General features: G+C 58.3%; 1 protein-coding gene across 1 annotated transcript; it reads right to left on the minus strand.

Moving 5' to 3' along the window:
* Positions 1–252: 252 nt before the first annotated feature.
* Positions 253–25,227, minus strand: SDC1 (syndecan 1). The gene is made up of 5 exons (XM_068564357.1): positions 24,857–25,227; positions 4,684–4,765; positions 3,202–3,734; positions 2,465–2,600; positions 253–2,327 (listed from the first exon to the last, which is right to left on the minus strand). The coding sequence occupies exons 1-5, from the start codon at positions 24,920–24,922 to the stop codon at positions 2,158–2,160; spliced, it is 987 nt and encodes a 328-aa protein (XP_068420458.1). The 5' UTR covers positions 24,923–25,227; the 3' UTR covers positions 253–2,157.
* Positions 25,228–26,006: the final 779 nt, after the last annotated feature.

The following is a 26,006-nucleotide window of genomic DNA, read 5'->3' on the forward strand; positions in this document are numbered from 1 at the left end:
GTCCTTGGGGAAGGGAATGATCTAGAAGGAGAGGCTGGGCAGGACAGAGTAAGGCAGAGAGTAAGGCCTAGGAGGAGGTGAGATGAAGATCTGACACAGGGCTTGGGGGAGGGGGGCAGGGGTGGACACGGATTCCCTAACAGCAAACGGGACTGGCTCCCATCCTGCCACAGCACAGAGCCAGGCTCCCCACAAGAAGGTGACAGGCAAGGACATCACCAGGCCAAGAGGAGATTCAACCACCACCACAGCCCGAATGACAAGTACCGTTTATTAGCTACATGAATGGGCCCAGCCATGGGTTGAGCGCCGTCCCATGGACCAGCAGAGATGAGCACGGTCACAGCCCCTTCTCCACCCCGGAGTCGTGTCCAGTCATACACTCTGGTAGAAAGTCTCTGTATGGAACACAGGGCACAAGTTCCCTTCGTTGGGCAGGGCGTCTCTCCGAATCACAGACGGTCCCCTCTCGGAGCGGCCAACAGAGTAGCTGGAACGTTGTCAAATTAAATAAGCAACCACAGGAGTTCCCAGGAGCCCGGGCTGGGGGTCTCTGGTCCCAGCAAAGGTGTCTGAGAGGCAGGCCTTGGTTCCAGGCCTCCATGGGGCACGTGGCCTCGGATCAAACTGGACCGGGGCTGACAGCTTCGTCACCATTTAGGAGACTGTCCTTCGAACTTGGCAACGCGGAAATTTACATCAGGCCTTGTATGACCTTGAATGAACCTACCAATCTCCAGAATAATTTCAGCAAAGACAAAAAACAAAAAAACAAACAAACCAGAGGGACTCTGGCCCCAGAATCCCTCCCCACGGGAAAGATGAAGGCACAGAGCTTTTAGCCAAGTTTCCCAATATCATTGGCGTTTAGAGAAAAGGCTGGTCACGGCCACAAGACCAGCACAGAAAGAAGCAAAGGCAGTAGAGTTCACATGACTACTTTATATTAAAGTTTATTACATCTGGAAAATCTACTGTACAGGGAAAAACCCATTGGATTAAGCAGAGTTTTGCCAAAAGCAAAAGACTATCAACTCTTTGGAATATTCCTGATTCCAGCCCAGAGTCGGGCCGCAGGAGCTAATCAAAGTGAACCTGGTCCTTCGTGGGGCAGCTCAGTGGCAGGTAGGGCCAAGACCCCTCTCGTCACCTTCCAGGAGAAAGTGTCCCCCAGAGATGGCATCAAAGGAAGGGCTTGGTCCTCTCTCCTCGATCCCCAAGCCTGAGGCTCCAGGATTCAATTCTCACACAGGCCTCCCAGCATCCCAGCCACTTGGGCCATGGCCCTGGCCCCGAGTTCATGGACACAGGCATGACTGCTCAAAGAGGTGACCACCCACGGCAGCCGGGATGGGTCAGCCCACCAACAGGGCCACCCAACAGACATTCCACACCCTGTTGCACACGTGAGCGACAAACTCAAGAGACAACACGCGAACTAAGCCTATGTGTTGGCTTCTGGATTTGGTTCTCCTAGTCAAAAAAAAAAAAAAAAAAGTCTTCTTAACCCTGATGCTATCTCCTGACCATAGATTAGGGAAGCAGGATGGGGGATAACCAAATCAACTTACTTAACTTACCTCTGAAGTAACAAAGCCTACTGGGCTATAAACAAAGAAACTAGAGGAAACATGTGCAAAAACAATTTGACATCTAAATTAGACCTCTCCACAAAACAAAGTGAATTCCGACAGAGCCCTGACCTCCTGTCCCCACCACTCAGCGGGACACACCCCCAGCCAGGCCCGCTGGTCTCTACCAGTAAGTGCTACAGACATGTCAGCCCTCCCACAGCATCTTCCAGCCATCCGGGTCCCGAGCAGCGGGGTCCCCTTCTCTCCAGAGCTGGGCCTGGGGACGGGCTGCTCCGGTTTGGAGAGACTGAGTCAGCGTGGTGGGCTGCCCGGTGCCGGCTGTGATGGAAAGGTCAGTCATATGCAAGAAAGCCCTTGTGCCCAAGTCTCCAGGCAGAAGTCAGAGAAGCGGAGACGAGCTCTCTCCCCGGCACACCCAGGACTCCGCGGGAAGGGAGCCGCCGGCGGGGCTGGGTGCGCCAGGAAGGTGGCGTGGTGGAGGAGCGCAGGGTCTGCAGTTCTTCACAGAAAAGGCAAGTGGGGGCCTAGCGAGTGGCAGGGGGAGGGGAGAGGCATCCCCCCGTCAGGCGTAGAACTCCTCCTGCTTGCTGGGCTTCTGGTAGGCCCCGCCATTGGCTTGTTTCGGCTCCTCCAAGGAGTAGCTGCCCTCGTCCTTCTTCTTCACCCGGTACAGCAGGAAACCCACCAGGCACACAGCAAAGATGAGTCCCACGAGGCCTCCGGCAATGACCCCTGGGGCGGGCGGGGAGGACAGAGCTGAGCTCGGCTGCTCCTTGGGCTGAGTGGCGGCCCCGCCAGGGCTAAAGACAGCCCCCCGCCCCCAGAGCAGCAGTTTGTCCCCCATCCTACCCACCGGAGAGAAAACTCACCTCCCAGCACTTCCTTCCTGTCCAGGAGGCCCTGCGAGGCTCCCGTGGCCCCGGGATCCCCTGGGGGCCCATTCCGCTGGCCAGGTTCCACAGTGGCCCCGGCTGAGTTCTCCGCGGACACGTCAAAGGTGAAGTCCTAGGGGAGGGCAGGTATGGGATCAGGTTTGGGCGACCACAGCTAAAGCTGCATCCAGGTCCACTTCCAGCTTCCCTGGTCACCTCTGCCACCAGCTCAGACACACCCAAACCCAGGTCCCTCTCGCCACATCACACTGGACCCTGCTGGACTGTGGCAAAGGTATCCCATCAAGTGATATAAAGCCCACGTTTTTATGTGAAAATAAATAGGCTCATTTTAGTGTAAAGTGTAACATTACCATGATGCTATAAGACGAAAAATAAGACCTGGTAGAACTTTCACACTCGCCGCAGAGGCGTACGTTTTAGGAAGCCCTCTCTTCGGGGATCTTGAAGGGCTCTTTTGCACTGGTCTCGTACTTAGTCTGTCCCGCCCTGGGCTCAGCCCTGGGGGCGGGGGAGGAGGGGACCTCGGGACCCTGCCTTCACTGTGGGGATTACGACGTGCTCACAGGGCGTAGGGGGTTGGCCGTGCCAGGTGTCCAGGCCAGTGCCCCCCACCCAATGCACTGTGCCCCGCCAGGCACTAAGGGCCACCCTACCCACTGGCCACCCAACGTCCCAGGAAATGCAGAGGACGACAGCGGGCCGACACCCACCTGCTCCCCAGAGTCCTCCCCTCCTGGGAGCTGGGTGGAGGCTTCATCCTCAGCAGCCTTCTCAGTGGCAGAAGAACTTCCATCCTCCACGCTGGGAGCCTGAGGCTCGGGCTGACTGTGACCTGTGGGAGCTGAGGTCTCGTGGTGGTCAGGCTGCACGTCCCTGTGGGGATGGGAGGTGGCAGGCCCCTGGGCCGTGGTGGCTCTGGCTGTTGATGCCCGGTGGGTGGTTGGGTGCAGCGTGGTCTCCCTGGGTGGGTGGGTGGCCTCCTTCTCCTGGGCGGTGAGGCCAGGTTCCACCTCTGCCAGGAGCACCACCCCTCCCTCCTCAGGCTGTTCTCCAGTCGGCAGGATGGAGGTGGAGGTGGAGGTGGCGGAGGTGGAGGTGGAGGTGGAGGTGGCGGAGGTGGAGGTGGAGGTGGCGGTGGTGTCCGGGCGGCTGGGCTCTGGAGCCGTGGGCATGGCCGTCAGGAGCCCCTTGTCCTTCCAGGTGGAGGGGGTCTGCTGTGACAAGGTGATATCTGGCAGAGCACCTGCAGGGCCAGAAGCAAAGCGTGTGAGCTGAGGGAGGCCCCTGAACATCAAGACCAGCCAAGCTCAGGCCATGAGGAAGGCCTGGCCAAGGACCCGAGGCTCTGACTTCCAGGCCAGCACAGCAAACCCCTCCTCCCGTGAGAAGCTGTGTTTCCTGGGGTAGAGCTGGCTAAGGCGAAACTCAACTTTGGAAAATGAACTAGGAAAGCTGCCCTTTTCTGCTGCACGTGCCTGGGGACAGCCTGGTCTCTGGAGCCATCTGGGAAGGGATCTTTCCTGCGACCGCCGAAGCCCGCTCCCTGGGTGGGGGCATCCTTAGGGGCCTGAACGCCATATCCCCGTACACACACCTCTCTGGCCCCCTCCCTGATCCACCTGCCCTCTCCCCAGCCTCCCAAGTACAGAGGCCTGTGTCTTACGTCCTAGCTCCCGGGCCCCTGCCTAGGCCACTTTCCCCAGGGATGTCCATAGCCCTCTTCTGAGGTCTAGTTCAAGAGCACCTCCTCAGAGAGCCTCCCTGACCACCTCTAGGCTCAAGGATTTCATTCCCCCAGGGAAAGGGGAAATAGGGAAGATAAAGAAACATTTATACCCCACTAGGCTCTGCGCAGCCTAACAGCTCCCAACAACCTTATGAAGTCAAGATGTTATTCCCATTGTACAGATGAGGAAATAGAGGCTTGGAGAAGTCAAATCACCTTCCAAAGATTGCCCAGTGAGTTAAAAAGGAGAACACGAGCCCAAGTCTGTTTGCAGCAGGCAGCCCCCAGGACCTCGTGGAATCCACACCCTTCCCACCTCAACCCACACACGTTTTCTCCTTGCAGCAAGGGTGCCCATTCTCTTCCTTAGCCTCACCCTTCTGGCCCAGCTTTGGGCGCTGTCTGACCGCCACCCCCAGCCCACGGCCTGCTGCCGTCTTGGGGTGGAGCCCTCATGCCCACTCACCTGCGCCCGAGCCAGAGAAGTTGTCAGAGTCATCTCCAGAGCCATCCTGATCTTCGGGGGGCACATTTACAGCCACAGTTTGCTGGAAAATGATCAGAAAAGAATATGAGTGGAGGTTTGGCTGGGGCCCTGCTATTCTGGGGTCCCCATCCTAGGTAGCTGAGTAAATCATGCACCCCCCCTGCTCCCCAAACACACACACCACTACACACAGCACAGGAAGGAAGCCCTCGTGTGTGGCTCTGGAACCCTCGGTTCCGGGCTGCCCCTTGGTTCCCTGCCAACACACACACACCCCCTAGAAGCTCAGTCTGCTCAGGGCGCCCCACACCTCTCAGAGGAGCAGACAGACAACACCACTGGTGGGAACAGAGACTGTGGCCCCCCTGGGACCAAAGCCCACCCTACACTGAGAATCAGGTCCTGGGGGCCACTGACCAGGGAGCTTCAGGGTCCAAGAGTGGGGCTTTCAAGGGCACCCCGGAACAACATCACAACCACCTGGCTCCAGGGAGGCCATCTCCAGGCATGCTGAGCACCAGGGTGCGGGGACACCGAGGGCCCCATGGCAGGGAGGGGCAGGGATGAGCGCAGGGTGAGTTGCCCGTGCTGAGGCAGGCCTGGCCACGATGCTCCTTCCCACACTCAGCCTGTTTTCTCATCCACTGGAAAAACTGGGTCCAGACCCACTTGGGGAAGGAAGGACAGGACATCCATCAGCCTGGGGATAGATGAGGCTGATCTAGAAGGGACCCTGCACTAAGGAGGCAAATGGTCTGTGAGCCTGGGATGGGCCCTGTGTGCAAAGAGCCGCCCCAGGGATGCTGCCTGCCTGGCCGAGTCTAAGAGGCTGCAGGTGCCAGACTGCAAACATATACCCAGGCCCTGAAGCAGGGGCTGTGCCAGCAGGGCCAGGCAGTGGGACCAGGCGGAGGCAGCACACACCACACACAGCCGAGCTGGCCTGCGCGGAAACCCGGCGGCCGGGGGGACCACCCCCACCCCTAACACTGGCTCCAGGACAGCAGATGGGGAAGGGAGGACCCAGCAGCCAGGTGGCAGGAAGAGTAGCCATAAGTATCCTGTTCAGCAACAAGACTTTGACCCAAATGACCCCGTGCTGGTAATATCTACATCCCAGGACTGTTGCAGAAGTTTAATGAGGTTATGCATGAAAAGAACCTAACAGAGCCTGGTTCGCAGTAAGGGTCCCACCAACAGTGGTGGCTGCTCTAAGCTGGGGAAGCAAGAGCCACTCAGCCTGGGGAAGAGGATTCTGGGGCCCGTCTAGGAAGAGGGGGAGTGGACGTTGGTAGAGTTTCAGGAGAAGAGGGGGCAGAAGGGAGCCAATTCATGGGTAGCTCTGTGCAGACTTGTCAGAGGGCAGGCCCCGCCCAAGGCTGGGCTCCAGGGAATGGGCCTCCTCAGACCAAGAGGCCTTGCCAGGTCCTGGCCACGGGCCACGGGGCCTCCCTCTTGAGTGGAGCAGAGCAGGGAGGGACAGGCAAGACCTTTGGTCTCCTGAGGCAGAGCTGGATCAGGTGGAGGCTCCACCCAAGGGCCCAGGTCAGAGGGAAGCTTCAGAAACGTGTAGAAACCGTAAGGCTCGAAATACCACTGAGCTTCCTTTGAAAGTACAAAACGCACACTGTACCTCCTCCCCTCTCCACCGCACCCCCGCCCCGCAAGAGAAAAGTTTTGGCCGCAGCAGGGCCCGTATGAGCTGCCACGGCCCATCCACCATGCACAGTCACAGCCCCTGGCCTCCAGCTGCGCCTCAGGCCACATCCTGTCTGTACTGTCCCCAGGTGGCACTTCAAACACCTGTCCTGCCTCCACGGAGCTTCGATCGAAGCTGACCCTCGCCTCCCCAAAGCTCACCCCCTCCAGTAACAAAGAACACCATCCCCCAGGCAGGCGCAGAGTGGGTACCCGCACCCTAACATACCCCTGCCCCAGGCCCCGGCAGATGCTCCCAACAGGGCAGCTTGAGGGGGACAAGCATTCAGGGGACACGCCCCACCCACACTCACCAAGACCCCCCTTCACTTCGCCCAACACCCTCGCAGCTCTGGAGGAGACCCTAGGCGGCAGTGCTCCAATTCCCAGCCTTGGGCAGAAAGCTGGACCTGGAGCAGGGGGCCGGGGCCGCAGCCATACCAGCCTCGGCCGTACACTGTGAAGCAGAAGCCAGGGTCCCCGGGCCCAGGCCCTGTTTCACAGACGGGGGCACTGAGGCCTGCAGAGAACACAATGCACCAGGACCCCGTCCACCTTGGAGGCACCGCCCAAGATGCAGGCAAAACCAGGGAGGCCCAGCCTCTCACCTACACAGAGAGGCCCCAACAGGTTAGCAGTCTCCCGAGAGAAGGGCTTCTCTCAGGACTAGATAAGACTTTGGATCTGCCCAGGCCCTAGAAACCATTTGTTCCCTCACCTTATCGCAGTCTTGTTTATACAACAAGCTCTTAAGCAAACACCTTCTCCCCTGAAACCAGCTCCCAGGCCTCAGGGCAGCCTCTCCCCTTTGGGGCTGGGTCTCCACCAAGGGGAGAGGCTGTAGTGATCTCCCAGACCTCCAGCTTGAACCTCCAGTGACAGCCTCAGCTCCCTGGGGAGGAAGTTCGCAGAAACTGCTGAGGTTGAACTTGGATCACCAGGTGCCAGCTGACTCTGGAGTTTGGGGTGAGACTTCCGGTTTCACCAGCAGGCCTGCTGTGCTACGAGCCTGTGGTCAGCTGCCTCCAAAGCCCCATATGGGGCTCTCCCCGGCACGGCCTCTGACACTGTTCTGAGACCACGTGGCCACAACTCAGGGATGCCAGGGGTGGGTTGGCCCAGTTTGGAACCCACTTCAAACAGCCTGGGAAGACAAAGGCGAGCCAGCTGTGCCTTTAATGGGGCCCTTTAACCTCTGTAAGGCCCAGGAATATCAGTTTTTTGTACAACAAATCAAAAGCCGTATGAGAGGGTCTAGATGTTCACACCTTTGGTCTGCTCAAGGCAAAGGCCAATTTGGTCCTTCCCACACACAGCACAGACCCTGGAAGCCCAGGGCCTGAAAGGCCAAAGCCAAATGGTCCCAAATTGTTTCCAGGGCCTGGGCAGATCCAAAGTCTTATCTAGTCCTGAGAGAAGCCCTTCTCTTGGGAAACTGCTAACCTGTTGGGGCCTCTCTGTGTAGGTGAGAGGCTGGGTCTCCCCGGTTTTGCCGGCATCTTTCGCTCAGGTCGGGGGGCAGACACGTGGAGCCTGGGGGACAAGAAACATGAGAGGGGGCTTCCCTGGTGGCGCAGTGGTTGAGAATCTGCCTGCCAATGCAGGGGACACGGGTTCGAGCCCTGGTCTGGGAAGATCCCACATGCCGCGGAGCAACTAGGCCCGTGAGCCACAACTACTGAGCCTGCGCATCTGGAGCCTGTGCTCTGCAATAAGAGAGGCCACGACAGTGAAAGGCCTGCGCACCGCGATGAAGAGTGGCCCCCACTTGCCACAACTAGAGAAAGCCCTCGCACAGAAATGAAGACCCAACACAGCCATAAATAAATAAATTAAAAAAAGAAAAAAAAAAAAGTAAAAAAAAAAAAGTACTCTTTCATGTTAAAAAAAAAAAAAAAAAAAGAAACACGAGAGGAACGGCCAGCCCATCTCATCTCAGCCACACTGGTCTCCGGGCCACACCTGGGGCGGCGTGAGGAGGACACCCCGAGAGAGGACCTGGGGTCAGGGGTCTGGCGGAGCAGGAAAGGGAGTGTGAAAGGAGGGAGGCCTTCTCTGACACTGGAAACATTTTCCATCCCTTTCCTACCATTATCCTTTGATTTGAGGCAGGCAGGGCTGAGATCAGCATCTCCCGGAGATAAGGGTGAGGGTCTTGCCAATGGTCACCGGGCAGTGAAGTATCTGCAGACTTGCAGGCAGTGTTTGCTCCCGTCACCTGCCATTTCTCTCCCTCCCCTGCCCCGAAGGACCACCTTCCCTGATGGTCCAGCTGTTTTAAGGGAAACTTGCCTAAATCTCCTCAATGCACTGCAGGCCCCAGGAGCCATGGGATGAGCATGTCATCCTCAACAAGTAAGAGTTCCTGGGCTTCCCTGGTGGCGCGGTGGTTAAGAATCCGCCTGCCAATGCAGGGGACACGGGTTCGAGCCCTGGTCCGGGAAGATCCCACATGCCGTGGAGCAACTAAGCCCGTGCGCCACAACTACTGAGCCTGTGCTCTAGAGCCCGCGAGCCACAACTACTGAAGCCCGTGTGCCTAGAGCCTGTGCTCTACAACGAGAAGCCACCCACGCACCACAACGAAGGGTGGCCCCCATTCAGCGCAACTCGAGAAAGGCCCGCGCACAGCAACGGAGACCCAATGAAGCCCAAAATAAATAAATAAAATAAATAAATTTTTTAAAAAGGCAAACCATTAAAAAAAAAAAAAAAGAGTTCCTGACCCCTGCCAGCAGCTGAGACCAAGATGCCAGCCCAGCTTCAGAGGTGGAGAGAGGATGGCATGGACAAGCAGGGTCAGGGCTACCAGGGGCTAAGGGTCTCCATCACCAGGTTGTCAGCCATTCCCAAAAGCATGTCGGGAGTCTGTGGGCAGAGGGCTGGCAGAGAAAGCTTCAAGAAGGCAGCCTCAAGCCCACTCCTGCCATTGCTCACCCCACACTGGCCATAGGAGGGCCACCTCCATCTGAGCAGACCTCCCTTGGGCATAAGCATGAAAGTTCCTTGGGAGGGTCACAAGTCAGGATACCAAGTGGGCGTCTCAGAGATGTTCAGGTGAAGGGCTTCTAACTCCAGGCTGACTGAAGAGGTTGCCTGTCTGACCCCTGACCCCAGCACCCCATCAACCCGCAGCCGTCAGATCCAAAGACCTGTGGTTTCCAACCCACACCCTGAGTCACTAATGTGTTACCCACTGCTTGATCTAAGTGATGGATAAACACAAATCCTTTAAAAAGCATTACTGAAGGGACTTCCCTGGTGGCGAAGTGGTTAACAGTCCGCGCTTCCAATGCAGGGGGGGCCTGGGTTCGATCTCTGGTCAGGGAACTAGATCCCACATGCATGTCGCAACTAACAGTTCACATGCCACAACTAAGGAGACCACCTGCCACAACTAAGACACGGCACAACCAAATAAATAAATTAAAAAAAAAGAAAAAAGCATTACTGAGGTCACATGCCAAAAGTACAATATCACGCAAGGTCCTTTGATAGTAAAGAGAGTCTTCAACTTCAAAACTCAGGGGACCATCATCCAGGGGTTTTGGGGAGAAGAGAGGGTAAGAAATGGTCTCGTCTTGGCCTTGGTGAGCTCCCAGGTATAGCCCCCACTCCAGGACGCTTCTGGAAGGGGGAGCTGCACAGGCTGGGGTACAGAGGGTCACCCCACTGGGGACGCTAGGGCCGGCAGATGAAGCCTCCAGCCAGACCCCGGAGAGGTTAGGACAACGTTCAGCCCTGAGTCACAACCTCGGTGACGCTGGGGCCTCACTGGTGTGGCAGCCTCTGCAGCAAAGTGGGAAAGGGAGGTTTAGGTATCTGTTGGTTGTAAGGCTTGGGTGTGGCGACAGAAGCCCTGGCTGCCGTGGTGGGAGCTCAGTCACCGAATCCACAAGGATAAAGAGCTGCCCCTTGTCACAGTGCCCAGGTCACAGCCCTTCCCAAGCAGCCAGCCTTGGTGCCCGCGCTGGGGCTGAAGACAGCGGGTGGAGGGTAGGGGCCCAATTTGTTCCATGAGCCCAGGCTGAGGAGTCTAAAGGCAGGTGGGCCGCACAATCACACCAGGATAAACACTCCTCGTTCCCATCCCACCAAAATCCCACCCAACAGCAGGCATTCTTGGGAGGCTTAAATGAGATTCATGGTTTTTTAAAATCTTTTTTACCCCCCTCGGTTTCCTGGTCAGATCTATGGATCTAAGGGAAAAGAGCTGATTCCCCCAACCCCACACAACTCTCGGGGGCTGAGGTGTCTGGGCTACAGAACCTCAGCCTTTGCCCTTGACCTGTGTATCAAGATGCCAAACTGGCCAAGGTGACATTCACACCATCACCTGCCTCCAGGCCAGGGGCTCTCCTCTTTGGGGTCCCTAAGCATCACCAGGAGACTGTTGGAGATGAAGTCTTCCAAGCTCTATCCCTGAGGCTGATTCAGTGGGTTTGGGGCAAAGGCCTAGGACTCTGCACACTGCAAGCTCCAGCTCCTGTAGGTGGTCTGCAGACTGCACGTGGAGAACGACAGTCTGGACAGGAGAAGGCCTCACCCAGAGTGGCCTGGGGGCTGGGGGAGGCGAGACCCCACCCCCAGCCCCACTCAGGTCCAGTGTTCAAAGAAGAGGTACCAAGTAGCCCCGAAAACAAGTCCTAGGGACAAAGTGATCCGAGAAAGTTCTAGAACATTCTCTCTACATTTCTGATACATCCATTCTCTATAGTCAGTACACCGTAGTGCCTGCCCGGTCTGAGGAAGAGGCCTCGCCGCAGAGCTGGGAGAACCCCTCAATTCCCAGTAGTGCTAGAAACAGGAAACAAAGAAAAGCAACACTCGTCTGTCCTGAAGCTGAGCTGAGCCTCCATCCTGCCTGCCCGGGGCTGAGCATGACCTCCTCGATTCTCCGGGCAACTCTCATCCCGTCAGCTGGCCTGATGCAGTGACCAGGCTGAAACCAACAGGAGCCGCGCAGAGCCGCTGATGCCCTCTCTCGGGGGTGGGGGTGGGGGGGGGGCACCACCAACGAGGCCAAGGAGCCGAGAGGGGATGGGGAGCTGCAGAGCCTCGGTGCCATCGTTCCGGGGTGCCTGCCCGCCTAGGGGTGGCGGGGGAAGAGAATGTTACAAATACCCAGCCCCCTCCCGTGGCCCACCAAACGCCCTGGTGCCCGGCAGCAGTGGGGTTTGTGACTCTGCCTTCCCTCATCGGAGGGATCATTTGCACTCCCTCCCGCAGCACTTGCTATCACGGCCTAAGCACGGACCTGAGGGGCCAAGTAGGCCAAAGCATCTTGGATCAAGGGTCTCCGGGAAAGGACCAGAGCTAAGGATGCCGGGGGAAGAGAGTCCTGACCAGGGGGGGCCACCCCAGGCGGAGGTCCTGCTCTACTGTTCCCTTGCTGGGGGACCTGGGCAGCTCTCTGCCTCTCACTGGACCTGGTTCCCGCCTGGACAACACAAGGGGCTTGGCTGAATAGCCTAAACCCTCTCAGGGTTCTGACAGGCTAGGCTGGGCCCTGCGGCCCCAATTCCTTACCAGTGAGGCCAGAGTGGCGTGGGGGTGATAAACTGGCCACAGATGGTCATGGCGGGGTGGGTGGCAGGGCAGGACCGCAGCCCAGGGCCCAGGAAGACGCTGGGCTCCCCCTAGCCCAGGAGATCACGGAGAAATCACTTCCTCTCTGAACGCTGCTTTCCTCACTTGGGAGCTGCCAGGGAGGCCTGCCGAGGCCACTGAGGAGGCCCGGATCTCCTGGCTTTGGCCTCAAGACCCTGAAATCTTCCCCCCACCCCCTCTACTTCTGGGAGGGAGGGGCCCCACCGGTGCCTCGGGGCAGCACCAGCATTTCCTGGCCTGACAGGCATGGTGATTTATCAGCTCACCAAGAACCAAGTCAGGCTGGGACCTGCAGAGGGGTGATGGGTACAGCTCAAGGCGGGAGGGGCCCGGGAACAGACAGGCAGGGAAGAGGGGGCTTCCTCTGCCCTCGCCCTGAGAACATGCATCGGTGAGGGCACCCACAGGGGCCCCTGAGGAGGAGCACTTTTCAGGGGACCTCCTGGGCATGCACCCTTCCCCCCATACACACACACACACACACACACACACACACACACACACACACACACACACACACACACACACACACACACACACACACACACACACACACACACACACACACACACACACGACCCAACCTCAGCTGTTCCCACCCTGCCCCTAGGAGACAGACTTCACTGCTCTGGGGGATTCCAGGGCAGGGCCGGGGTGCAGGGCGCCATCCACACTGGGCTTAAAGACCCTTTGCAGTAGCATTTCCCAGGGCACTGCACGTCAGGGCTTTCACAAGGGAATCCCGAGGTCAAGGTCATAGAGCCTTTCTCCCTTGGAGTACCCCAGGGGTCAGGCTTGTGTTGAAGGAGGGGTGATCCTGGCAGCCAGCTCCAGCCCCGATGCCCAAGCCAGGTCAGAGCTGCCACCAGCACCCCCGTACCCACCCCTCCGGAGAGCTGGCGCCTGCCTCACTGCCCGCGTGCCGAGGCTCGTCTTAGAACAGGCCCAGCTGAGGGCTGGGTGTGAGGCCAGGAGCTGGAAGACCAGTTCCTCTGCTTTTCCCCACCTGCCAGAACCTGGGCCAGGCAGGGTAGGATTCCACTTGGGCACTGAGCAAGGCCGCCTGGCCCGGCCCAGCCAGCCTCTGTGCCCAGCACTGTCCTGGGAGCCAGACAAGGGCTGGCCAGGGGAGAGTGACCAGACCTGGTACTGGAAAACCTGGGCTCTATTTCCAACTTACTGGATGACCTTGAAGAGACCTTGCCTCAGGGTGCCCTTCTGCACGACAGGGGCTTGGCCAAGAGGTCGAAAGGGGGGTCCGAGTCCCAAGTCTGTGGGTGGGGACTCACGGCCCGCCCGGGAGGGGCAGCCAACCACCAACATGGCACTCAGCAGGGGGAGGACCCGCAGTGGCAAGTGGGGGGAGGGGTATTTGATCACAGTGACTCGGGGTCACCGCTCTCCGCTTCCCAAGGGCATGATGGCCTAGGCAGGATGCTGGAGACGTCCCACATCAAAGTGACTCTGGAGATGGCAACTGTCAACCCACGGGGACAGAATGAGCAGCCTAGGCCCCCAGAGCCTCTTCCCCCCCACCCCCGCCCTGGCTGTCCCAACGAGACAGCTAAGGCCAGAAGCTCATGGCAGGATCCCCCAGTCGGACCCCATGAGGGCCCCTGGAGCTGCTCTCTAGCTGATTAATCCCCAAACTCCGCCTGGCTTGGGGGCCTGACACGTCTGGCATATGGGCTTCTAGAGACATCCTCCCCCTGCTCTGGCTAAATAAAGTGTCTTCAAGTTTCAAGGAGGCAGAAACTTGCAGCTTTTGACACACCTGCAGCCGCTGGTCAGGGCTCCAGCTGTGTGTATGCGGAGGGAGGGGAGCACTTCATCCTCCAAGTCTCCCCAGCAGTGTCCGTGCAGTTACAGAGCATCCCTTTTAAGATGAAAATGCCTCTGGGAGGGCTAAGGGGTGCTAGTCACTGACACCAGAGCAGAAACTAGCTCTATGGGGGAAGGGAAGCTCCGGAACTGGGGCACTGGGGATGGGCAGGGGCTTTGGAAGATGGGAAAGGATTGCAAAAAGGAGGCTGAAAGATGCCAAGAGCAAATTTTTTAACCTGTGTCAGAATGTGGCTGCCAGCCAACCCCATACCCAAGAAAGAACGACGAAATTCCCTTTGCTCCTGCTTAAGCCACAGGTGTACATGGCTTCTCCTCCCACGTCCAGAAGAATAATGGGCTAGTCTGGGAACCTGCCTCTGGGATAAAGTACGATTCAGACCAAGTAGGCACTGAGGCTGCTGGAGCCCAGACAAAGACAAAGGAAGGTCAGAGCGTCCTTGAAGGGGTCCAGCGGCAGAGCAGAGCTGGTACTTTCCGGCCTGAGTGATGGAAGGCAGAATTTCCTGTGAAGGCCAGGTCTGAATAGGCTGGGCCTGTTCCCCAGATTACTGGTGGGACCCCCACCAATAAGAAGCAAAGCAGCCTGGGCCCCTTCACTGTCAGCCTGCCCTCCTCCAGTGGCTTCCTGATGGCTAGAAGTTTCGCACAGCTTCAAATGTCCGGCACTGAGTTCCCAGGCCCTGGCAGCCTCTGCACACAGTAGGTGCTAAGGCAGTTAAAAGGAGGACTGTAGATGCAGCCCCAGTCTTATGAACTCAGAGAAACCCCAGAAAGGGGAAGAAGCCCTAACACCTGCCCAGGACTCAGGACAGTCATGGGGCAGAAGGAAGAACCCAAGGATCTGACCTGGGCTGGGGGGGGGGGGGTCACTTGAAAAATAGAAATATTGGAATTAGGTCTTGGGGGGAAAAATAGTAATCACGGCTAATATGTCTTGAGTACTATGTGCCAGGTACTAGTCTAGGCACTTTACCTGAATGAATTCATTTACACCTCATGATAACCTTAGATTCTAGTACCAAACCCACCTTACAGATGAGAAAATTGAGGCAAAGGGGACGAGTCATCTGTCCCAGGGCACACAGCCACTGAAGTGCTTAGAGAGGGGGTCTGGGGCCAGGAAGTCTTGCTCCAGCAGGCATGCAGTTAGCCACTCCATCACAGGGAGGACTGCGGGCTCTCTGACCCTCAGGGAGAAAACAGCCATCATTTCCACTGGAGGCGGCACAGGAGAAAGTGCAGAAGGAAGGAGGACCCTGGGGTGGGGTGGGGTGGGGTGGGGTGGGGCCCTCCCTGGGGCCCTCCCCCTCCACCCTGCAGCCTAGCCCTGCTCCAACTCCAGGGCACCCCTCAGTCTGCAGTTCTGGGCACAGGCCATGGGTCCCCCACAGCCAGGGGGCCCTGCTCAGCTGGCCTGAGACCCCCCCCCACAGGTGCCCCGGCATCTGGCTTCACCGGGCCTCTTCCCACTTTTTACCAGCCTAGCCCACACCTCCTCGGGGCAGGAGCCGGCCCCTGGCAAAGGCTCAGGCAGAGGCGAGCAAAGTCTGGCCTGACAGGGAATGCTCATATTTCTGAGAAGGGGCAAAAGCCGTGTTTGTAGGTCCTGCTACATCAGCACCCTGGGGTAAGACCAGCTGGCCATTCACACTGAGTGCCGACTACACAGGTCAGGTCAGACTGTGCCCCTCCCCCCAGTCACAGCCACGGGGGGCTCTCCCCAGGGGACTCCCTAAGCAGCGTCAGCCCCAAAGCTCTCCCAGACTTGCTCCTCTGAGCCCAGACAAGGAAGAGGCTCCCAATCACACCACACAGGTTATTTCACAGGATCTTTTCAAAAGCCCTCCGAAGCAGGACTTAAAAAATCCCATCTTACGTGTAAAGAAACTGAAGCTTCGAGGCAGGTGACGAAACCTGCCCAGGATGCTCCGGGGAGGAAGCGGTGGAGCCTGGTAATGACGTGGGTCGCCCAGACTCCACGTCCTGTGTTCTTCCGGCCTCCGCACAACACCTCTCTCTGCGCCAGCCCCAGGTGGGACTAACCAAGGCAGACTGACTGGCCAGTTCTGGGTCCCACCTCGCCTGCCCAGGTCCAAGGTTTCAGGACCCCAGACGGGGCCCCCAATCCACTCCACAGGCAGGCAGACTCAGACATTCAGGCTCAGGCTACCGCCACTACCCTGGGAGGAGAGCTGGACCAGGGCATCCACTGGACGCCCAGCCCCTAGATGAGGCTCTGGAAGGATGATCTTGTTCCACAGAGGGTGGAAGGGAGAGGGGGTTAGGTTGGGGGCTTTCTGCTATTCACACGATTCCCAGAACCCAGGTGGCCTCAGCCACTCCTTCAGAGTCACCATGAAGACCTCAGGGCCGACTTCCTGGCCTGAGCCCTCCCGGAACTTTACAACAACCAGGTCTGCCCCAGGGAAACTCTGCACCTATGGTCACCCTCCGACCCCTGTCCCCTGCTCCCCAGTGCCTGTGGGGGGCAGGGAGGAGAGGCAGGGGCAGCACCCAAGGATCTCAGTTCAGCCCCAGCGGGCCCATTCTCCCAGTCCGGCAGGCCCTGGCCAGCCTGGAGGTCATGCTGCCCAGGCCCTCCCCCCACGGCATCCTGGAGGAGTGTGGTCACCAGGGACAGCAGTATGGCCCCAGCGGTTTTCTCCGGGAGAAGCTGGAGTGACCTCAGCCTCTACTATAGTCTCAGAGGTTCCTGAAACACCCTGCGAGCCCAAACTTGACCACATGTCCATCCGGGACACTCCCCAGAGATGGGACTCCAAGGCGCTGGACAGTGTTGTGGGCAGCAGGGATGTTGAGAAGCTACTAGAAAGAAGAGGCAATGCACTCTGTGCCCCTGCCACGGGACTGACACAGTCAAGTCCCCAAACAGGTCAGACGCGGCCAGGGCATCAGACGTGACGTGGAAACAGCAGTGCAAGTCCTCAGGTCCTCCTGAGGCCTCCTGAGGCCCAGCACGTGCTAGGAGCTGGGGTGGACAAGCCACCTCGGCCCTCCAGAAGTTCCCCCCCACGTCCCCACGCCCCACCCACCCTGGGCCAGGCCCCAGAACCCCATCTCCTAAGCCTGCTGGGGGGCAAAAGGCACCCAATGAGGCCCAGCAGGGCCACAGGAAGCCTCAGGTAGCCCAAGAGGGAAAGGTTGTGAATTCAACGTTCCGTGGTGGGACAAGTCTCTGCACTGCTCCAGAGACGAAGGGAGCCCAAGAGGGGCCCCAGAGCAGCACGGGCAGTCTCCGCCCTCCCGCTGCCTCCATCGGGGGGGGCCCCCTGCCCTAACACAGAAAATGCCCTGCCTTACGGCCTGAGTTCCTGATTTGAGGGGCTCTGGGATGAACCCTTTCTCAGGCTGAATGACCGTTGGTGGTCACTGCCCCCCTGGCCTGTCTGCACAGACCGACCCTGCTGTCTGGTCCCAGTGACGGCCACCCTCTCTTACACGCGGCCCCGGACCAGGCGCGGACCCTTCCCCACCTGCTCAGGGCTGTGCACACGGCAGGCAGCCAGGCTCTGGGCTTTAGATCTGGTCAAGCCAGGTAGGCTTCCCAACCCCCCGCGCTTTCGGCAGAACTCTCCTGAGGCAGCAGGAGCAGAGGCAGGCCCCACCCAGACGCCACCAGCCCTGTGACACAGCCACGAGACAGTCACCAACATCCAAATGCGTGACCTCGCCTCTGCCTCTCAGCCGCACTCCCATTTCACACGCGGACTCACTGAGCCCAAGAGAGGCCCGTGCCCAGAGTCACTCAGCAGTAAAAAAGGTCGGGCTGGAAGCCAGGCCCCCGAGCCCTAGTCTTGCCTCACACACAGTGCGCTCAGGGGCAAGCTGGTTGGATGAGTCTCAGGGGAGGATCTGTGGGCCTGGCACCATGACTCAGCCGAGGAGTGGAGCGATAAGCACGCCTGCCCGCCCAACTGCCACAACCTGCCTGCTGCGGCTTCCGTTCCTGAGGATGAGCGGACCTGGGGCAGGTGGCCAGGAGGCCTGGGCGTGTGCAGAGAACACCACCCGGCCCTCACCCCCAGCCTGACCTTGCCCAGGGGCCTCCATCCACCTCTGGTTCCCACACTGAGCCCTAAGTCCACCCCTTCCAAGAGCAGCCTGCTGCGACTTCCACCCCACAGATGAGCCCTCGGGCAGGCAGTGCTCCCTCGAGTCCCCAGAGGAATAATGTTGGAGGATTCTGAGCCCCCGCTAGGTCCCCCCAGGGCCACGTTCACCCTCCCCAGGACAAGGTCTCTTTGCAACCCCATGGCTGTTAGAGCTGAAGCAGATAAGAGGGGCCCCTTGAGTGCACAGGGGAACTGAGACGCAGAGGGGCACGGACCTGCCCAAGTCATACCATGGAGAATTAAACTGAGACTAGGTGGGACAGGGGTCCTGGCCACCCTTGTCTGTAGGAATAACTTCTGCACTCTTTTAAAGCCAGGGATAGAGGAAGAGCTGCAGTTAAAAAGGGAGGGAGGGAGGAAGACAGCTTCCTGGTTTCTGAGGAGGAAGTTGCAGACAGGTGGTGACCAGGTTTCCCCAAATCTCAGAGTGCAGCCTAACCTGCGGGGAAGCCCAGTGGGGAAATCGACGGGCCAAGCAAAGCCCAGCCATAGCTGCAACCCATGCAGCGTGCACACGCACGCACGGCCTCTCGTGGGGCTGCAACCCTCAGGTGAGTCACTGGGCAGAGGAGTTTCTTCCCAGGGCTGAAAGCCAGAGGAAGAGCAGTCTCTCCATATAATTAGGCAGCACCACAGAGCCATAAACGTGGGAGAGAGACCCTCAAGCCTTCCCCCTCCTGATCCGACGGCCCCAAGCCCCACGACTGCCCAGTGCCTCCACAGCCTTGAGGCCCTGCCAGACCCCCTGGCTCCCCAAACCCACAACGGCATGACAGGCAGCAGGACCCTTTCCAGAAAAAGCTTAGCCCACTCTGGCCCGTGCCACCCCTCCTCTGCACCACTCCCCCGCAGGGTACCAAGCCCCAGGGAGCTGACCAGGTGCCCCTGCCTTGGACCTGGAAATGCAGGGGACTTTCTAGGGCTGACTCCCCACCCAATGTCAGCATCCCAAGGACAGGCAGAGGTGGTAACACCACACAGATAAAGCCAGCGCTTCTGGGGGGGGCAGTGGAGGGGGCTCCCCACGTCCACCTGGAGCTGGAAGTTGCATAGTTGCTGAAGTGACCCCGAGCGCAGGGTCGTGCCTCTGTGGGTGAGGGGATGCCCACACGCCTGCCCTCTCTCCGCACTGCCGGGGCACTCATGGCCGCTCAGAGGGAGGTTCCAGAATGCATGCCCAACCTCTGCCAGAACAGCTGAGAGGGAAATGACACCGCACTGAATCTGTTCCAGGGTGCAGGATCCTGGCGCCAAAAGCCCTCTTTCCAAAGACTCTGTTAATCCCCTTCCCTCTCTCTAGACACACTTACGCAGGCCCTCAAGGGGGGGGCTTTCAACCCAAGACTCCAAAATTCGTTGCTGAAAAGAAGGAGGAAATCAGGAAATCGTTTGTTCTGTAAAAATCCCAGGGTTCCAGGACTAGAACTCATTTAATGACAATTCCTCATGGCTGCTCTTGCAGCGGCGGCGGGACCTGGCATTGAAGGGGCCGGGAGGTGAGCCCAGTACAGGAGCCACGAGTCCTGGGTTCTGGTCGCCCCACTGGGGCCACGGTGCCCAGCTTCGAGGCTTAAAAAAAGATCTACTAATTCCACAAATGTCTCCCCAGTGTCCATGATGAAAGTCAGTGCAGGCTGGTTGTTGCCCTGGGGACAAGCACAAGGGCAAACCTTGCTGGTTTCAGCCAGTCTCCTATGCCGGGTTCGTGGGGGAGACTTGCCAGTCCTTCAATTTCTTCACGCCATACACATATGCACACACGTATGTACAAATCCTGGTTCTCCCACGTCGGCCCCTTGTAGGGGCTCACCTCTGCAGGCCTCATCCACAAAATGGGGACAATGACATACATGGTAAAGGTTTGGGGTAAATATGAAATAGGGATGCAGGAAAAGCATCGAGCACCCAATAGCAGGCACTCAGTTAAAGGTGATCCTGGGCTTCCCTGGTGGTGCAGTGGTTGAGAATCTGCCTGCCGATGCAGGGGACACGGGTTCAGCCCTGGTCTGGGAAGATCCCACATGCCGCGGAGCAACTAGGCCCGTGAGCCACAACTACTGAGCCTGCGCGTCTGGAGCCCGTGCTCCTCAACAAGAGAGGCCGCGATAGTGAGAGGCCCGCGCGCCGCGATGAAGAGTGGCCCCCGCTTGCCGCAACTGGAGAAAACCCTCGCACAGAAACGGAGACCCAACACAGCCAAAATTAAATAAATAAATAAATAATAATTAAAAAAAAAAAAAAAGTCAGATCTAGGCTTTAAAGTGTCTTTAAAAAAAAAAAAAAAGGTGATCCTAATTCTATCGACAGCTAACATTCCTCTGGCGTTTTCATTAGCAAACACTTTCACACCTTCATTATGAAATGAATACGCAAATAAGAATGAGGACAAGGAGAACAGGTATGATGTTCTCTTTACACAGGACATTAAGACTTGGCTGTGAAGTGACTCGCCTGAGACTACGTGGTAAATTAGTGGTGGAGCAGAGACCCAATACCAGGGCTCTACCTCACCCAAAGCTGTTTCTGGCCTGCCAAACAGTATGGGTGCACTGCCACCCGAATAAAACACAGTGTGAAAACTAGAGACAGGGCCCAAGCTAAGAATGAGAGCCCTTCGCAGTGGTTGAGAATCCATCTGCCAATGCAGGGGACATGGGTTCGAGCCCTGGTCCGGGAAGATCCTACATGCCGTGGAGCAACTAAGCCCGTGCGCCACAACTACTGAGCCTGCGCTCTAAAGTCCACGAGCCACAACTACTGAGCCCACATGCCACAACTACGAAGCCTGCATGCCTAGCGCCCGTGTTCTGCAACAAGAGAAACCACTGCAATGAGAAGCCCGCGCACCACAATGAAGAGTAGCCCCCGCTCGCCACAACTAGAGAAAGCCCACGCGCAGCAACAAAGACCCAACGTGGCCAAAAATAAATTAATTAATTAAATAAATTAAGAAAAAAAAAAAAAGGAATGAGGGCCCTTGCCAACCAGGATTTAGACGGAGTTAGCCTTACTGGGTCCAGGCTACCCGTGACTGGCAAGTCATTTACAACTTCAGCCAGGTGGAAGAACTTGGAACATGGGGTCATCATCAGGTGCTTACTCCAGAGGTCACTGACATCTGTTCCCCAGGGAGCCCATAAGCACCTCCCTTGACAGCCTCTTTGTTATTCTAGGTACTATCAGGACACCACAGAGGTCATTGCTCACAGGTGAGACCCTTACTCAGCGCTGAAAACTCTTGTCTTAGAAATAATTCTAACAAATCTGACTTGTTTCTTAGTACAGCTGGAGAAAAGTGCCAGTTAGAACTGAACTGAAAAGCCGCTTGCTATACTTAGGCCCACAAATGTCACTTTTGGCTGCTATCAGACAGGGATGGAAGGGGAAAAAGAGCAAACCAGAATTCCAACTGCACCAACAGAAGGGCACCAGGCCCAGGGGGAAAGTGCTCTTCACAGCTCAATAAACCCGGGAGACAAACGCCATAACCTAACATGGTGACAGCTATGAGGACCCTGGCATCCAGAGATTAAACTATGCTTAGTACTCTTTTGTTAATAAAGGAAGGGAAATAAATATTTCAGAGTCCCGCCCAAAGTAAGAATATTTTTGAGGGTAATAAGGATTCTTAGCTTCCTGAAAAAACCTGGATACCAAGGATACCTCATTCTCAAGAGACTTCAGAATCCAAAATTCTGCGGCAATAAAAAAAGATTCCTCTATAAACTACTCCAAAATTCAAGCTTTTCATTAATTCTTTCCAGGCTCCTCTCCCTCCCTTTCTTATCCCTCTCCCCACCAATCTGGGTTAATGAGGTTTTATTGGAACCCACTATGAGCCACAGGTAGAGACTTAAACCAGCCCCACCCTCCCTGTGGAGCTCAAGCCAGGAGTGACATCACCTCCAGAAGGCTCTGAGCCCAGGCGGAGGAAGTTAATGCCTCCCCCAGCCCCACCCACTCCGCCAGGCCGTCGGGAAATGTCTCTACTAGCCCCCATAATTAAGGCAAAAAGGGATTTTCTGCCTTTCAAGAAAGAGAAGAGAGAAAGAGAGGAAACAGCAAATAACTTTCCAGAACAAGCAATTTTTCTTGCATGGCAAAAACAAAAGACCATGGGAATCTCACACACACACAACCACATGGAAACCTCTTTAGACAAACCTGTTCTCGTCTCTTGGGAGTGGTTTTGAGCAACCTCCTGCCCTAGCAGCCTTCCCTTGTCCAAAGTCAGGCGCCCAGGATCATACCCTACCTCACTGATCCCCAGGGGATTCTGACCTGCTTCCCACTGGGGCCAAAGTGAACCCTGGGAGAAGCCAGATCTCTGCAACCAGTGGACACCTTCTCCTATTTCAGCAAACCCCACTGCCTTATTTCTTTTAGGAAGAGATTAGAAGAGGGCTCTGGGAAGGTACTTTATGCCCCCACTTTGAACCAAATATAGACAGCCACTGTAAAAGGGAGAGGACAGGGCTGGGAAAGAGAAAACAAACTACACTTAATAAACAAACAATCAAACAAACAAAAACCTAAGTTCTGAGCCAGTGTCTGACCCCAAAGCTTAGTGCTTTCAGGCTCAGCTCAACCACCCCCTCCAGGAAGCCCTCCCACCACTGCAGCTCTAAAGAGCCTCCCTCCCTTCCTCGTTTCCCCCTTGAAACTCAACTGCCCTGCCTTTCCATAATGTATCACATTTTCTAGGGTAGAAAAAAAAATGCAGCATCTGCTCCTTCCCAGCACACAGAAAAAGTCCGGGAAACGTGGCCCACAGAGAATCTCTAATCCCATCTGCCTCCCCGTGTTAAAAGGCGCTCTGGGATCCCCGCTCAGGAATGCCAGCCTCACCTAAGGCAAGCAAAGGAACCACCACCAGCACTCCTGATTCTGGCTGGAAATAGGTGGAGTACTGCTGAGGCCCCATCTTGTGCCTGGAGAGAGTGGGGCAGCCAGGAAAGGCCAGGCGGGCCAGGGAGGTAAGCCAAACACCTTCACCCTCTTCTCCAGAGTATTAACTATTGGTTCAAGGTGCAGTCTGAATCCCACAGAAGCCATGCTCTTCAAGAGTGAAGGAGAAGCCAGATGCCAACTTCTTGGACCTAAACGCCAGGAGTGCTATGGAGACCCAGCTCAGAAATCCTGTCCTTCCCCATGGCTCCCCCAGATAGGGCACCCCACATGAACACTCCAACTCATCAGCAGTTCAAGCGGCATTAGGGACCCTTTCCTGGACTCCAAAATGTTTCCAAGCATAACAGTCACCTGGGAAGCAAGGAGGGCACTTCACATATCAGCCTGAAAAGCACCTCACCTGAGCCAGACCCTGCAAAATACCGCAAGGCTCTCAATAACTGGGAGCTACTATTATTATGGAAGGACCCGCTTTCAGAGGGTTGGCGTTGCTGAGGGACTTGTCCAGATAATACATTATAAGTGGAGGACCGGAGTACCCACTCCCGGCAGCCGCTCCTTCCCCTCCCACGTGCCTCCTTTTGCCAGAGCTAGGGAAGTCGAGCCGTCCAGATGTGGTGGCCAGAGACTGCCACTTCCGGCACGGGAAGAGCCCCTCGGTCCGCACCTCCCCTCTCCATCCCGGGGGATGGCCGACCCGGCCCGCGGGGAGGACCCCGGGACTCTAGCAATGGGTGTGGGGACTCGGGGGTGGACATGACCACCCGGCGGCCAGGGGTGACACCTGGCGGCAGCCCAGGTCCCAGCCCATATTAGGGACGGCGCTGCGGGGCGGTTCCCAGGAAAGGGTTACAGGGGCCGAGAACAAAGCGCCCCCTTTGGGGAAGGCGGGCCAGCGGACTGCGGCTGAGGCGGGAGATCACTTTCTGGGGACCCTCGGGATGCTCTTTGTCGGCCAGGTCCCTCTTCAGAGGGCACTCACCCCTCGCCAAAGGTGGATGCTGGAGTCCTACCCAAAGGCCTCCCCCCCAGCCTCGGGCTCCACATTTGTCCCCCTTTGCCTCCAGCTCCACTGGGCGGGCCAAGGGACCCGCCTTCCCTCGGCGCGACTCCAGCACAAAGCCAGGCCGGGGGAGGGGAAGAGCCATTCGCGGGTCCACTCTCGGGGAAGCAGCCCGCGCGCCGCGGCGGTGCCCAGCGCCGGCTCGCGTCCCTCCCCGGGCAGCACAACTTCAGCAGCCCAGAAGTTGGGTTCTTGCGGGTCTCTAGCATTCCGGGGCCAACTTCCCGGAACCTCCCTCTACCAGCTCGGCCCGGCTCCTCTCGGGCAGCCAACGGACAGCCGAGGACCCCGCGTCCGCCCGCCCGCCCGCCCGCCCCAGTCCCCCTCGCAGCCCTGGCTGGGGCTCCTTAGCGAACACGCCCGCCTGCTCCCGCGCCGACACCGCTGCGCCCAAACTTGCCTCCGCCCGAGGGGCCAGGAGCCGGGGCTCGGCGAGTCTGGTTTGAATTAGGGTCCGCGGACGGGGCGTAGTTGCCGCGATCACCGCATCCTCCCGGGTCACAGGCGGGGGAGCCGGCCGCCGCGGCGCCCGGGGTGACCGGGTGGGAGCCGGCGACCCCAGGCGCCGCCGCAGGCTGGCAGGCTCCTTCGCCTGTGGAACCGTTTTACCTAATTGAGCTCGGAGCCCCGGCGCAGGTTCCGCTCCACTGGGCGCCGCGGGCCCCGGGTCCCCGCCCCGAGCGGCGGCACCCGTGCGGCGCCCCCCGACGGCGGAGGTAATTGGGGCGGGAGCCCTGATTTCGGGGCTCCGGGTACCGGGGCCCGCCGGGCTAGCGCGGGAAAAAGGCAAGTCCCCGCTTCCCCTCCCCCTCCACGTGCAGCCGCCGACATCGGCGGCTCTGCCAACCCCGGCTTCCCGCCGCCTCCCAGCCCGGCCCCGGGCCGCACTCACCGGGAGGGCCGGCTGCAGGCGCAGCGCCAGCGCGCAGAGCCAGAGCCAGAGCGCCGGGCGCCTCATGCTGCCCGGACCGGCGGCTGGAGCGCGGCGAGCTGCGCGGGTCAGGGCTGCGCTGCGCTGCCCGGACTGCACGGGGCTCCGGGTCGGCTCCGAGGGTTGCGCTGCGCGCAGCTCCTTCGAGCGATGTCCAGCGCGCGGCTGGCTGTCCTAGGTGAGGGCTGCGGGGTCCGCCGGCTGCAATCCTTTCTACGGCTGGATTCCTCCCCGCTCAGCTCGGCTCCCCCCTGCACGTCTCCCGCCGAGCTCCGCCTTATAATAAAGCCGTAGGCCCTTAGCCGTTGCAAAAACTAGCCCTCCACCCCCAGCTCTCCAGGTCCTGGGGCCAGCCCCAGTCCCCACCCCCTAGGACCCCGCCCCCTGAGTGGCCCGGCCCCTCAGGAGCGCCCCGCCCCCGGCCCGCGGTGCGTGGGCAGAGCCTCGCCTACCTCCAGAGCCACCTTCCCAGCTGGCCGCGGTTCCGGCGTTGCAGCTCAGCAGCATCAAGGTTCCCCGGTGGTGGGGGCCGAGCGCACTCCTTTGCGCCCCGGCCCAGGGTATTGAGGCTCTGCCCGGGAGAGTGGCGGGAGGGGCGGCAGTTGGTTGTCGACTGTGGGCGACGGTCTGCAGCGCCCTCTGGGAGTGGACACCGAGCGCCCTCCAGGTGCATGGGACTCCCAGATCCGGTCAGGAACACTTCGAGGCTGTGCGGGGCCCCGAGGTGATGGTGCCTTAAACGGATGGACCCTTCCCTGGCTGCGGATGGGGCTGTCAGCGCCCCCCATCCCTCCCCCCAGCACAGGTTCCCACATGCGCTCGCCTTCTGCCAGTATTGGGAACGCGGGGCCTTACTTTAAACAGCTGGACACGCTCAGGAGGGGCTGTTAAAAAATTAAAAATTTAAGAATCTCCGGTCACCTCCGCCTGCCGAGGCGGGGTGGGGAATTAAGAAAGGACTTTTCGGTGTCTCTATAGAAAGCAGTGCCCTCTCTCTTCATCCTCCGAGCTAAAAGGAAAAATAAACGGCTTTGTGTCCAGGTGATCTCTGGTCTGCAGGTCTGAGAAGCACCACTGAGGTTCCTGCTCCTTCATGATTCCCGGAGAGGCC

Source organism: Eschrichtius robustus, chromosome 15 (assembly GCF_028021215.1).
Source record: "Eschrichtius robustus isolate mEscRob2 chromosome 15, mEscRob2.pri, whole genome shotgun sequence".
NCBI classification, from domain to species: domain Eukaryota; kingdom Metazoa; phylum Chordata; class Mammalia; order Artiodactyla; family Eschrichtiidae; genus Eschrichtius; species Eschrichtius robustus.